The following is a 13161-nucleotide window of genomic DNA, read 5'->3' as shown; positions in this document are numbered from 1 at the left end:
AACTTATGTGAATGGTGAAGTTAACAAACAAAACCACCACTATTGGTCTGACACTAACCCACATTGGATGCAAGACTGATGGAACAAAAAAAAAAAATGATGGTATGGTGTGATATATGGGGTGCAAAGATAGTGGGGCCATTCTTCATCAATGGAAACCTCAAGGCCACTGGATATGTGAAATTGCTACATGATGATGTGTTTCCCTCTTTATGCACTGAAGCTGGCATGTTCCCTGAATTTTTCCAGCAAGATGGACCAGTTGAATGTCCCCCAAGGTCTCCCGATCTGACCCCCTTAGACTTTTATCTTTGGGGTCATCTGAAGGCAATTGTCTATGCTGTGAAGATACGAGATGTGCAGCACCTGAAACTTAGGATGCTGGAAGCCTGTGCTAGCATTTCTCCTGAGGTGTTGCTATCAGTGTGTGAAGAGTGGGAGAAGAGGGTTGCATTGACAATGCAACACAATGGGCAGCACATTGAACACATTTTATAAGTGGTCAGAAACTTGTAAACAACTCATGAAAGAATAAAGTTACGTTAAAACCAAGCACACCATTGTTTTTCTTGTGAAATTCCCAATAAGTTTGATGTGTCACATGACCCTCTTCCCAGGGTCATATCCACATATACTAATGTGCCACAACCAGGAAGTTAATATCATCAACCATTCCCATTTTATTAAGGTGTATCCATATAAATGGCCCACCCCGTAGAAGAGACACCATAGAAGAAAAAAGGAATTTCTATTGACTGTAAATGTAAAAATTTAAGCTCACTTACAGACATAGCATTAATTCCTTTGGATTTGTATAGTGCCAGCATCTTCTCTGGCACTGTGCAATAGAAAATGCAAACTAAAGACTGTTACAAAACAATGGGTTACATAACAGATCAGCAATGCATTTTACATGAGGCGAAAAATATGCAACCACTTTACATAGCAGTAATAAAACTTATGGTGCCCATACATGGTACAATAAAAATGTTCAATTTTCCCATTTATTCTACCATAAATATCAATTCAAATGAAAGTAAAAAATAATTTTTTTTTCAATCAAAAACAAACGATTATCCCGTTTGTTTGTGATTTTTTTTTAAATAAAAATCTGATCAGACGAGTTGAAAAATCTTTATATTCAATCTAACGGAATAATCAAACAAAATTATGTAATCAAAAAAAATTGTACCATGTAGGGGCACCATTTGGCTTGGTTCCCACTTGCAGCGGGTCAGTTTGGCACAGAGTAGAGGGGACAATTCAGTGTTTAATCTGCTCCATTTTCTCATTGTGTCTGGGGCAGATGCAATATCACCGTACAAACAAGTCTCAGGCCTCTTTCACACTAGCGTTGCGTGACCCTGTTTTGCCGCAGGATAACGCTACACCAATGAAAGTCTATGGGGCATTTCATAACTGGCGCAGCGAGATGCATTCTGCTGGAAGTTGCTGATTTGCTGCAAGAGCCACAGATCCTAATTGGGCAACTTGCGGGGTGACCGGGAGTCCTGTAAGTCTATGGCGATTAAGCTTTTTAAAAAAAATGTTGCGGTGCGCAAGCGCGGAAGAGTATTCTTTTAATACACTTCTGCACAACTCCAATTTTGGCCACAGGAAGTGAGCGCTAGAGAGCCTCAGTTCCAGCTTGGCCTTCAGCCAGAACGTTACAATCAATTAGTCAGCGCTCCCCCGCCTCTGTCTCCATCGCTGCCCGCCTCCGAGAGCTTCCTCCAATCAGAAGCAAAGCCGCAACCCAAGAAGTACCTCCCAGGTTGCGGCTTAGCTTCCGATTGGAGAAAGCTCACGGAGGCAGGCAACGGCGGGGACAGAGGCGGGGGAGCGCTGACTAATTGACAGGTTGCAGGTAAATACAAGGCTAGCGACAAGCAGATTGTCGGTAGCCTGGCGTTTTTTACAGGGGGGCATGGCAGACCCCGGGGGGGGGGTACTAGAGGCAGGAATAGCGAGACACCTCTGTGAGGCATGTCATTGTGCCAAGGACATGCCTCTGTGTTCTCTTAAGATTTATAATACCTGCCTCGGGTTCTCTTTAATAACTTTTTGTACTCCAACTTAAATTTTAAGAATACATACCTTGACAGGTTTCTCGGGTTGGTTTCTCAAAAACTTCTTCTTGGTCAAATCCTTTCTTGGACTCCTGCTCCTTGTAAGAACGGTAGAAGACAGACCTATTTATTGGGAAGAAAAGATATATAAATAATTACAAAAGAATCGATGCCATATTAACCACTTTGAAACCCTTGCTACGCTTATCTACTCCCCACAGAACTTTACCTGGGGCTCAGGGGAGTAGATAGGCGTACTTGTGGTAAACAGTGTGCTGTATGCCCAATAAGCTATCTGATTATGTATATAGGGTATCATTTTAACCGTGACAAGTGAGAGAATAGATTTTGTGGTGTTTGACAACTGAGGGATAAGTCATGTGATTTTTTTTTACCGGAAAACTGAATGAAAAGCAATAAAACTGTTATTTTCATGTACTCTATACCCCCAAATAAATACTTGTAAAAACAACAAAAGTGACAGCATTGAAAAGAGAATACATAGTTACCCTAGGGACTTAGCTTTTAAAATATGTATGCCATGAGAGTGTATTACTGTTAATCATGAAGAAAAGGGCTTTTAATTACTGATAGAGTACAATGAGAAAACAAAAAACACAAACCAGAAACTAATATATTTTCGCCATACATTGTACTAGGAACATTATTTAAATGTTGAGATAACCAGGACAAATTAGCAAATAGAATGTGTGTGTTTTACCTATGGTAACATTGTTTATTTGAAAACTATAGTGGATGGAAATGGAGAAATAGTGTATTTTTTCTTTTTTTTTCTCATTTTTCCCTTTAAAATGCACAGATAATAACATAATTACTAAAAGCAAATATCACCCTCACAAAGCATAATTTGTGGCAAACAAAACAAGATATAGATCATTTACATCTGATGAGTAGCAATAAAGTTATTGGTGAATGAATGGGAGGAGCGTTGAAATGTGAAAATTGCTCTGGTTTTTAAGCAAAAAACCCTGTGGTGCTGAAGTGGTTAAGTATGAAACAAAATAGCTGGATAGATGGTGAAGAAGATAGCGAAAAACACATGCAAAATTGCATATCATTTTAGACTATGGATCATAAAAAAATCATATTGATGTACATTTTCCAAAACGATTTTATGTGCATTTTAGAATAACACTGCAAGCTCCTATGCGTTTTGCATACAGTATGCAGGAAGGAGAAAATTACTGTACGACTGCATACAATGCTCTACTATGGAGCATAAAATCGTGTGCAATCTGTACATAGATCTGACAATATACTTTTCACTTGTTGAAAAGGCAGATTGTTAAAAACACAAACGCATGAACAGCGCAAACTCAAGATTCAGACGCATACAAAATTGTAAATTCAAAAACGCAAATGCAGAAACTTACATGCAGCATGCTCAGAGCTTAAAGGACCACTATTGTGAAAAATCGTAAAATTTTAAATACATGTAAACCCATGAAAACAAGTAGTAAGTTTCTTCCAGACTAACATGAGCCATAAATTACTTTTCTCCTATGGTAATAGAAATCTGCCCGAACTGACAGATTTTGGACTAGTCCCTCTCCTCATGGGGGATTCTCTGGATTTTCTTTATTTTCAAATGCACTTAGTGAATGGCACTTGCTCCATCCAACTGCCAAAAAAGTGTGTAGCAAGCAGGGAGGTTGGCCAGCATTTTTGTATAAATCCTTTTTAGGGAATGTCTCTATAAATAGTAAAGGCTATGCTGAGAATCCCACATGAAGAGATGTATTAGCCCAAAACCTGTCGGTTCTGTCAGATTTCTACTACCTACTCTAAGAGAAAGCAACATAAGTGAAAAGTAATTTATGACTAATTTTACTTGGGAAGAAACGTACTTCTTATTTATATGTGCTTACAGGTATTTTACAACATTTTCGCGACAGTGGTTTTTAAAGCAAATCGCTTGTTAAAAAACCATGAAAAACTCAGTACTAATAAGTCAGTAAGGATTCTTCATTCTTCACCTTGACTCCTCTTTTACCAGCTGGGAGCCTTTTTTTTCGATGTGGTCAGGCTCCTTTCTATGTACGAGCATAGCAACGCTGCACAGGTGCCAGTAGGGTTTGCACCTGCGTAGCAGCAGGGGCACTCTATTCTGCCGGACGAGGCTCCACACTGGCCCCCGTACCCCCAGGAACCTCCCTGTGAAGTTTGGCGGAGATCCGCCGACCCTCCCGGACTATCGTGCCAGAAGCCTCCCGATCGTGGCTACAGCCTCTACTTGAGCCCCTGGCTTTTTGCATGGTGATCCCCTGAGCCTCCCTGGACTATTGCCGCATACCCTAGCCTCTCTCTGGCGCTGCTGTCCTCAACAAGAGCCATTTTACTGTGGTGAGTGCACGTGGCCGGTGTGCATTGATGATGATGTTGTTTAACCCCCTTGGCGGTATGAAAAATACCTCCAGGGGGCAGCGCAGCAGTTTTTTTTAAATTTTTTTTTTTTTTAAATCATGTAGCGAGCCCAGGGCTCGCTACATGATAGCCGCTGCTCAGCGGCATCCCCCCAGCCCCTCCGATCGCCTCCGGCGATAGGCGATCAGGAAATCCCGTTCAAAGAACGGGATTTCCTGGAGGGCTTCCCCCGTCGCCATGGCGACGGGGCGTGATGACGCCACCGACGTCGGGACGTCATTGGGAGACCCGATCCACCCCTTGGCGCTGCCTGGCACTGATTGGCCAGGCAGCGCAGGGGTCTGGGGGGGGCGCGCGCCGCACCGGATAGCGGCGATCGGGCGCACGGCGGCGGCGATCGGGGTGCTGGCGCAGCTAGCAAAGTGCTAGCTGCGTCCAGCAAAATTTTTTTTATTTAAATCGGCCCAGCAGGGCCTGAGCGGCACCCTCCGGCGGCTTACCCCGTGTCACACACGGGGTTACCGCTAAGGAGGTTAACCTCCCTAGCAGTATGGACAGATCTATCCGTCCATAAAAACATGCTGTGAACAGTATAAACGTGCATACACATCAATACTCTCCTGCACTGTATACTAGACCCTTGCTTGACACATTTTGGCAAGTTACAGGAAAAAAACAAGTTTCAAAAATGTATCACTTTTTGCACAGAAATCCTGGGGAAATTGAACGCCAGGGAGGTTAAAGGAGCACTCCGTTTCGCAGCCTGGGAAGCGACTTTTTCAGCAAGCCAAATCTAATAAAAAATATACTTATGGTATGTACACACTTGCGATAACGATCGTTTACAAGAAATGATAGTTGCCAGACGAACAATATTGGAACTATTGGAATGCAACGACGGAATGCAGCAATCATCATACACATTTTAACGATCGTTCTCGCAGAAAAGAACGATCAGAGAGAAATGTTGCGTACATATTTATATAAAATAAAATAAAAAAACACAAACATGGGGTTACAATAGATACAAATATATAATAGTTAACTTGCAAACAAAGTTTATTTGAAATTTGTAATGTAACAATCTTTACAGGCCGCGCTACACAGGAAGTACGGAAGCTGGCCAAAATCCAACGCAGGTGCATTGGCCCTTGCAACGATCGTGCTCGACAGATAACTGTACACACTATAGTTTTGTAACGATTGTCGTTCAATATGATCCGTCCTGTTGGATTTTCTCATTGTGCTGATATCGTTCGTTTGTCATCGTACTTAAAGGAATACTATCGATGTATGCATTTATTTTTAAATGCTGTATGTTGTAGCACACATTAGGGCAAGAGTAATTTGATTCCTCACACAGCTGTTCCTCTCAGCTGTAAAATCCTCGTCAGTTTTGGCGTCAGTGTTGGATACAAAATGTATCTAATACTGAGCTCCCAGAGGGCTAGACCATGTCTCTGCAAAGGGGAGATGCTATCAACTCCTCAGTTTATAGTTTAATTATCACCTTGCTGAAAGAATCTTGTTGATATGGTGGTAAGGGGTTAAAGATTCTAGCAATGTGTGTTTATTATCTTTGCTTCTCTTTACTGATAAAGATAATAATAATGCTAATTGTAGACAGTGGTCTGCCCCTCTCAGCAGCTTGTAAAGTGGATGCAGCCTGGAGTGAATCTCCTCAAGCAGGCAGCCAGTCTGAGTGTAAACACAGACTACTGGTATAGCTAGTTATATTCCAGCAATATTCCAGCTCATTTAGTTACCTGTTACCACCTCAGATCAGCCTATTTCTCCTCATGTCTCCTACATGCTGTGAGTGACACAGTGAAATATATTTGTGAGCTGTGTGACAGAGTAACCAAGCAGCTCAGGGTGACCCAAACTACTATGAGCTGTGTGAGAAATGAATTTTTAAGCAGGGATAGTGAGAGAGAGACCTGGGTGAATAAATTAAGTGCCCCTAGCACTAGTGGTTATGTGTACACTAATATAGAGTATTAAAAAAAAAGTCGTTTCAATCGATAGTACTCCTTTAATGATCGTTTGGTAAAGTTCTTTACCCCATTGTCAGCAGACCGATCGTTAAGCTGCTGTTCCAAACGACCATAGTCGCAAGTGTGTACGTACCATTACTTCGGGGGGAGAGGCCATGGAAAGTGCGTTCGCTTCCAGGACAAAAAAAAAAAAAAAAAGTTTTAACTGTGGCCATCTTGTGGCCAAATAGTAAAACTACATCCACATACATTTTTTTATTAAATAAACACATTATTACATTTAAAATTAACGGTTTACCTCTCACACCAAAAATTACCCAAATAAAATTTTTAATAAAAAAAAAAAAATTACAATAAAAAAAAATAAAGCAAATTGAAAAAATGCACCTTTATTTCCAAATAAAATATTGGCGCCATACATTGTGATAGGGACATAATTTAAACGGTGTAATAACCAGGACAAATGGACAAAAAATACATGGATTTTAATTACGGTTGCATGTATTAATTTCAAACTATAATGGCCAAAACTGAGAAATAATGAATTTTTTCCATTTTGTTTCATAATCTTCCGGTTAAAATGGATTTAGAATAACATAATTCTTAGCAAAATGTACTACACAAAGAAAGCCTAAATGGTGGCGGAAAAAAGATATAGAGCATTTCAGTGTGATAAGTCATGATAAAGTTATTGGTGAATGAATGGGAGGTGAAAGTTGCTCAGATGCATAAGGTGAAACAACATTGTAAACTGAAGTGGTTAATCATTCCTGGCGTTCTAATACCTAAATGGCTGCTAACGGAGTATCTGTTCTATCTTTGTGCCTGTAGGGTACTCTATTATTATCTGTCCTCCCCCCTCTCAGTGATTGAACTATGTGCCACTGAGAGTTCCTGAGCTAGTAGGTGGTGGTATTTGGGAGTTTTTGCACAGACAATTTGTGCATTGTGTTTAACATGTTCAGTTCAATTTATGTTTTGTTCTTTTTTTTGTTTCTCATGGGTCCTGATTTGTATTTTTTTGATGTTGCTGATAGGCTCATTGATGTGTTACTATGCCTAGGGTATTTACTATAATCACCCACAATGTCCAGGGTTTAAATGAACCAGTCAAGAGAAGGAAAGCATTTCATCTCTATCAGAGCCTTAACCTCCCTAGCGGTAAGCACAAGTGTAACTCGTCCAGTAAAAAAATGCTAAAAGTGGTAAGGACGAGCTACACTCGCCCTTGCAGCCAGGGAGATTTCTAGTTCATCTCCTCCGCCGTCTCCACTTTTGTTTACTTACAAGGAACTCCCTAATGCCGGGCATATACGGCTCGCTGCTGATGGCTCAATTGATTATTTCCGACAGGTCCGATCACCGCGCGAATCGATTCCCCGCTGGATACCTGCGGGCTGACAATGGCAAAAACCGAAAAGAAGATAAGGGGCGGCCGCGGGGACGAGCCAGCATCGAGCCGCTGGCTCGATTCCGGCGCATAATCTAGCCATGTATGCCTGGCATAAGACTGCTGGATGCCTGCCAGTACACTGTGGGCAGCGATCTACGCTACCCAAAGTGTGAAAACTGGCATCCAGCCATCCTAGGGAAGCCCTTATGTGAACGGGAACCAGCAGAAAAGAGAAGCTGCAGAGATGCATACCCCCTCCCTTCTCCCCCATCTGTGCATTGAATCCCCCCTGCGCTCTCACCCAGTCTATGGCATTCTCCTCCCTTCTTTCCCATCTGCCTTTTGTGCAGCGATCCCTGGCACTTTGTCCCCCCCTCCCTTCCTTCTGTGTAGCAATCCCTGTCCCTGCACTGTAAATACTTACAGCGCCTCTCCAGCCTATCTGCCCGCACTCCTTTTCTGCTTTTGCAGCTCCAGTCTTCTCTGTTCGGGACACAGTCACAGCTTGGTGATGTCATCAAGCCGAATCACTGTGTCCCGAACAGTATAGGACTGTATAGGACTCCTAAAGGATGAGGGTGGGAACTCAATGGTGGATGACCAAGGTAAGGCAGAGTTATTAAATGCTTTCTTTGCTTCTGTCTTCACAAAGAAAACAGCACTGTTGCAAATTACAGAGGCAGAAGAGTCTCAATCTTCTAACTGTAATATTAAATACTTAATGCAGGAAGAAGTGAAGGCAAGACTAAATAAATTAAAAATAGACAAGGCACCTGGCCCGGATGGCATGCATCCTCGGGTTTCTAAAGTTCAGTTATAGATAAACCCCTTTATCTTATCTTTTGTGACTCTCTTTCAACTGGCAGAGTCCCAGTGGATTGGCGTACAGCCCACGTTTTCCCATTATTTAAGAAGGGCAAAAAATCAGATCCAGGAAATTATAGACCTGTAAGCTTAACATCAGTTGTAGACAAACTATTTGAGGGGTTACTAAGAGATACTATACATGACTTCATAGAAGAAAATAATCTTATTTCACAGCATCAACATGGGTTTACTAAAGACAGATCCTGTTTGACTAACATGCTCAGCTTTTATGAGGTAGTGAATGCTAATGTGGATATTGGGAATGCTGTAGATGTGATATACTTGGACTTTGCAAAGGCCTTCGACACTGTTCCCCACAAAAGTCTGGTGCAAAAGTTGAGGATGCAAGGACTGGGGAAGAGTCTGTGTGCATGGATAGGGAACTGGCTAATGGACAGAAAACAAAGAGTTGAGGTCAATGGATCGTACTCAAAATGGGAGACTGTTAGCAGTGGGGTCCCACAGGGGTCTGTACTGGGTCCAGTGCTCTTCAATTTATTTATTAATGACCTAGTAGATGCAGTAGTGAGCAATGTTGCTATTTTTGCAGATGATACAAAATTGTGCAGAATCATCAACTCTCAGGAAGATAGTGTCATATTGCAACAGGATCTGGATAGGATGGCTATATAGGCACATAAATGGCAGGTGAAATTCAATGTTGAAAAATGTAAAGTCATGCATTTTGGTCGTACCAATGGTCTAGCACCATACAAAATAAATGGGATACAGTTGGGGACATCAAACTTGGAGAAAGACTTAGGAGTACTCATCGACAACAAGTTAAATAATCGTACTCAATGCCAACCTGCTGCAGCTAAAGCCAACAAAATTTTGGGATGCATTAAAAGGGAAATAAAAACTCGAGATGCTAGCATAATATTGCCCCTGTTTAACTCCCTAGTAAGGCCACATCTGGAATATGGAATTCAGTTCTGGGCACATTACAAAAAAAGATATTGCAGTTTTAGAGCAGGTGCAGAGACGAGCAACAAAATTGATACGTGGGATGGAAGGTCTCGCTTACCAAGAAAGGTTACATAAACTGGGATTATTTAGTCTAGAGAAAAAAAGCCTTAAAGCGGAATATAACCCTGCATTTCAACTTTGCTCTAAAACATTATTTACAGTATATTATATGCAACCAGCATTTTTTTTTTTACTAGACCAGCATTGGAAGGGTTACACAGGGCTTTAAAGTCCCTAGAGATTTCTGCAGACGCATCCGAACTTCAGTTAGATACTTTTTGTTTACAAATATGTATCTTTTAAGTGTTTATTGTGACTCATCTCTCTCACTGAGAAGGAGCTTGGAGGACAGCCAAAGAGTGTGTAACTGTTTATCAATAGATACATCTAACTAAATAGAATGTAACTATCTGAACGTCTGCACGGAACTTAAAACCTCTGTGTTTAACCCTTCCAATGCTGGTCTAGTAAAAAAAAATGCTTTTTGCATATAATATGCTGTAAATAATGTTTTAGAGCAAAGTTGAAATGCAGGGTTATATTCCGCTTTAAAGAGAATCTGTATTGTTAAAATCGCACAAAAGTAAACATACCAGTGCGTTAGGGGACATCTCCTATTACCCTCTGTCACAATTTCGCCGCTCCCCGCCGCATTAAAAGTGGTTAAAAACAGTTTTAAAAAGTTTGTTTATAAACAAACAAAATGGCCACCAAAACAGGAAGTAGGTTGATGTACAGTATGTCCACACATAGAAAATACATCCATACACAAGCAGGCTGTATACACCCTTCCTTTTGAATCTCAAGAGATCATTTGTGTGTTTCTTTCCCCCTTCTGCTCTCATACACTGAAGTTTCAGGCTGCTCTTTTCTTCCTGCAAACAGCTTTGCCCTTGTCTGAATTTCCTCAGTATGTGAAAGCCCAGCCAGCTCAGAGCACACTTTATCCAGCTTGTAAAAGATAGGAGAGCAGAGAGAAGCTGCACTAATCTAAATATCACACAGGCAGTGTGCAGAGAGGGGCCTGAAAGGGGGAGTTCATAGCAGAACCACAACACTGAAGAACTTGGCAGCCTTCCAGACACTGGCCGACAAGTCTGACAGGGGAAAGATACATTGATTTATTACAGAGACTGTGATAGCAGAAAGTGTTGCAGTAAGCCAGAACACATTAGAATAGCTTTTGGAACTTGTAGGATGATAAAAAACAGGATGCAATTTTTGTTACGGAGTCTCTTTAAGGTAGCCACTAATGATCCAATCTATTTCAACCAATCTTACCATTTCTATGTATTATAAGGGAACTTCCTTAAGTATCCATTCAATATATTCACTCAGTTTACCCTTAAACTACATAGATTTGGTAAAATTGGATGAAAAAGATTGGATCATTAGTGGCCACCCTTAGAGGGGATCTAATTAACATGTATAAATACATCAGAGGGCAATATAATAGCTTGGCGGATGAGCTTTTTGTCCCTAGGCCTTCTCAAAGGACTAGAGGACATGATCTGCGCATGGAGGAAAAACGTTTTAGCTATTTATTTAGGAAAGGGTTCTTTACAGTAAGAGTGATTAAGATGTGGAATGCATTGCCACAGGAAGTCGTTATGGCAAACTCTATACCTGCATTTAAAGGGGGCTTAGATGCTTTCCTTGCGTCGAAAGACACCCATGGCTACAATTACTAGGTAATGCCTAATGATGTTGATCCAGGGATTTTATCTGATTGCCATCTGGAGTCGGGAAGGAATTTTTCCCTTTTGGGGCTAATTGGACCTTGCCTTGTAAGGGTTTTTTTGCCTTTCTCTGGATCAACAGGGATATGTGAGGGAGCAGGCTGGAGTTGTACTTTGTACTGGTTGAACTCGATGGACGTATGTCTTTTTTCAACCAAAATAACTATGTAACTATGTAAGAGAAGACTGGAGCTGCAGCAGCAGAGATGGAGTGCGAACATGGGACAGATAGGCTGGAGAGGCTCTGTAAGTATTTACAGTGCAGGGCCAGGGATTGCTACACAGAGGGGGGGAGGGGGGGGCAGAGTGGGGGAAGAAGGGAGGAGAATGAAACACAGACAGAGTGAGAGGGCAATGTGTCAGGGATCGCTGCACAAAAGGGAACACGCTGGCTGCAGACAAGGGGAAGAAGGGAGGAGAATGCCACAAAGATGGGGTGAGAGGGCAGGGGTGATTCATACACAGAAGGGGAGAAGGGAGGGGGTATGCACACTGCACCTAAACTATTCTGGGGACACATACCTGCCTAAACTGTTCTGGGGACACATACCTGCCTAAACTATTTTGGGGACACATACCTGTCTAATATTTACTGGGGACATACCTGCCTAATCTATACTGGGGGGCTAATCATGTGCATCACGCACATGGGGGAGACCTCGTTGTGTACCTCTGATAGTGAGGCCTGTTCCCCGGCAATCAGAGTTGATGACGCCAGGGTCATGCAGCGTCAACCTCTGGTGGCAAACTTATTTTTTACTTATTAAATTCAATACAATAACCTGTGGGGTTTCCTGAAGACGGACACAGGACAGGTAATGTATAATTGCACACACGGGGGGGTACATTTATAGACGGGGGTTGGGGGGGGGGTCTGCAGTGCAAGCAGACGATTCCTAAGATATTTCAATCTGAAATTGATCAGGAATCTGGTATGGGCAGCCAATAGATCTCTCTCTAACCAGATTCGATTAGACAGATCTGTCTCTTGGTCGAATCTGCCCATCATCGCTAGATTTTGGGGACTAATTTTAAAATATAGTTTTGATTTTATTTTGTGTTTTAAGCTTTCATTATACTCGAAATGTGTACTAGACCCTTGCTTGACACATTTTGGTAAGTTACAGGAAAAAAGGTTATGAAAATTAATTGAACTGAACCACTTTTTGCACAGAAATCCTGGGGAAATTGAATGCCAGGGAGGCTACGGCTTCAGTTTTATTTCTTCAGGAAACCCATTTTGTTCATAATAGGTCCCCTACTTTCATGCATAGGCATTACCAGAAGGTTTAATTGTCCACATTCTCTAAAAAGGCCAGAGGGGTAGCTATTATTTATCATAATACGGTTTCCTTCTCTCTTATTGATTCTTATGTACATCCTGAAGGTATAATACTTGCACTAAAGGCTACACTGGAGGGTAAATTGGTTACATTAGTCAACTGTTATGCTCCCAATGCCTCTGAAACCAAATTCCTTAAAAAACTGTCACCCCTGCTAGAGCCATTTTCTTCACCTCATATGATCATTGCGGGAGACAATGTGGTTACTAATCCCGGTTTAGACAGATCCACACAATCTCCCTTTGTCCAAAGTTTCCCAAGACGGCTAACATACTTCTTATCTAAATTTCAAGTTTTAGATAGCTGGAGGGCCCATTACATTGGTTGTAGACAATACACTTTCTTCTCACACCCCAGGCAATCCTATGCCCGCCTGGATTATATTTTTTGTCCACTATG

General features: G+C 41.7%; 1 protein-coding gene across 1 annotated transcript in view; it reads right to left on the bottom strand.

Moving 5' to 3' along the window:
- Nucleotides 1-13161, bottom strand: part of POLR2B (RNA polymerase II subunit B) — a 470934-nt gene that overhangs the window by 137428 nt on the left and 320345 nt on the right. Inside the window, exon 13 of the mRNA XM_068233836.1 lies at nucleotides 2098-2192. Coding sequence (XP_068089937.1) covers nucleotides 2098-2192 — 95 coding nt within the window. The remainder of the gene's footprint in view (nucleotides 1-2097; nucleotides 2193-13161) is intronic.

The sequence above is a fragment of the Hyperolius riggenbachi genome, chromosome 1 (genome assembly GCF_040937935.1).
Source record: "Hyperolius riggenbachi isolate aHypRig1 chromosome 1, aHypRig1.pri, whole genome shotgun sequence".
Taxonomy (NCBI): domain Eukaryota; kingdom Metazoa; phylum Chordata; class Amphibia; order Anura; family Hyperoliidae; genus Hyperolius; species Hyperolius riggenbachi.
This window is presented reverse-complemented; position numbering and strand designations above follow the sequence as displayed.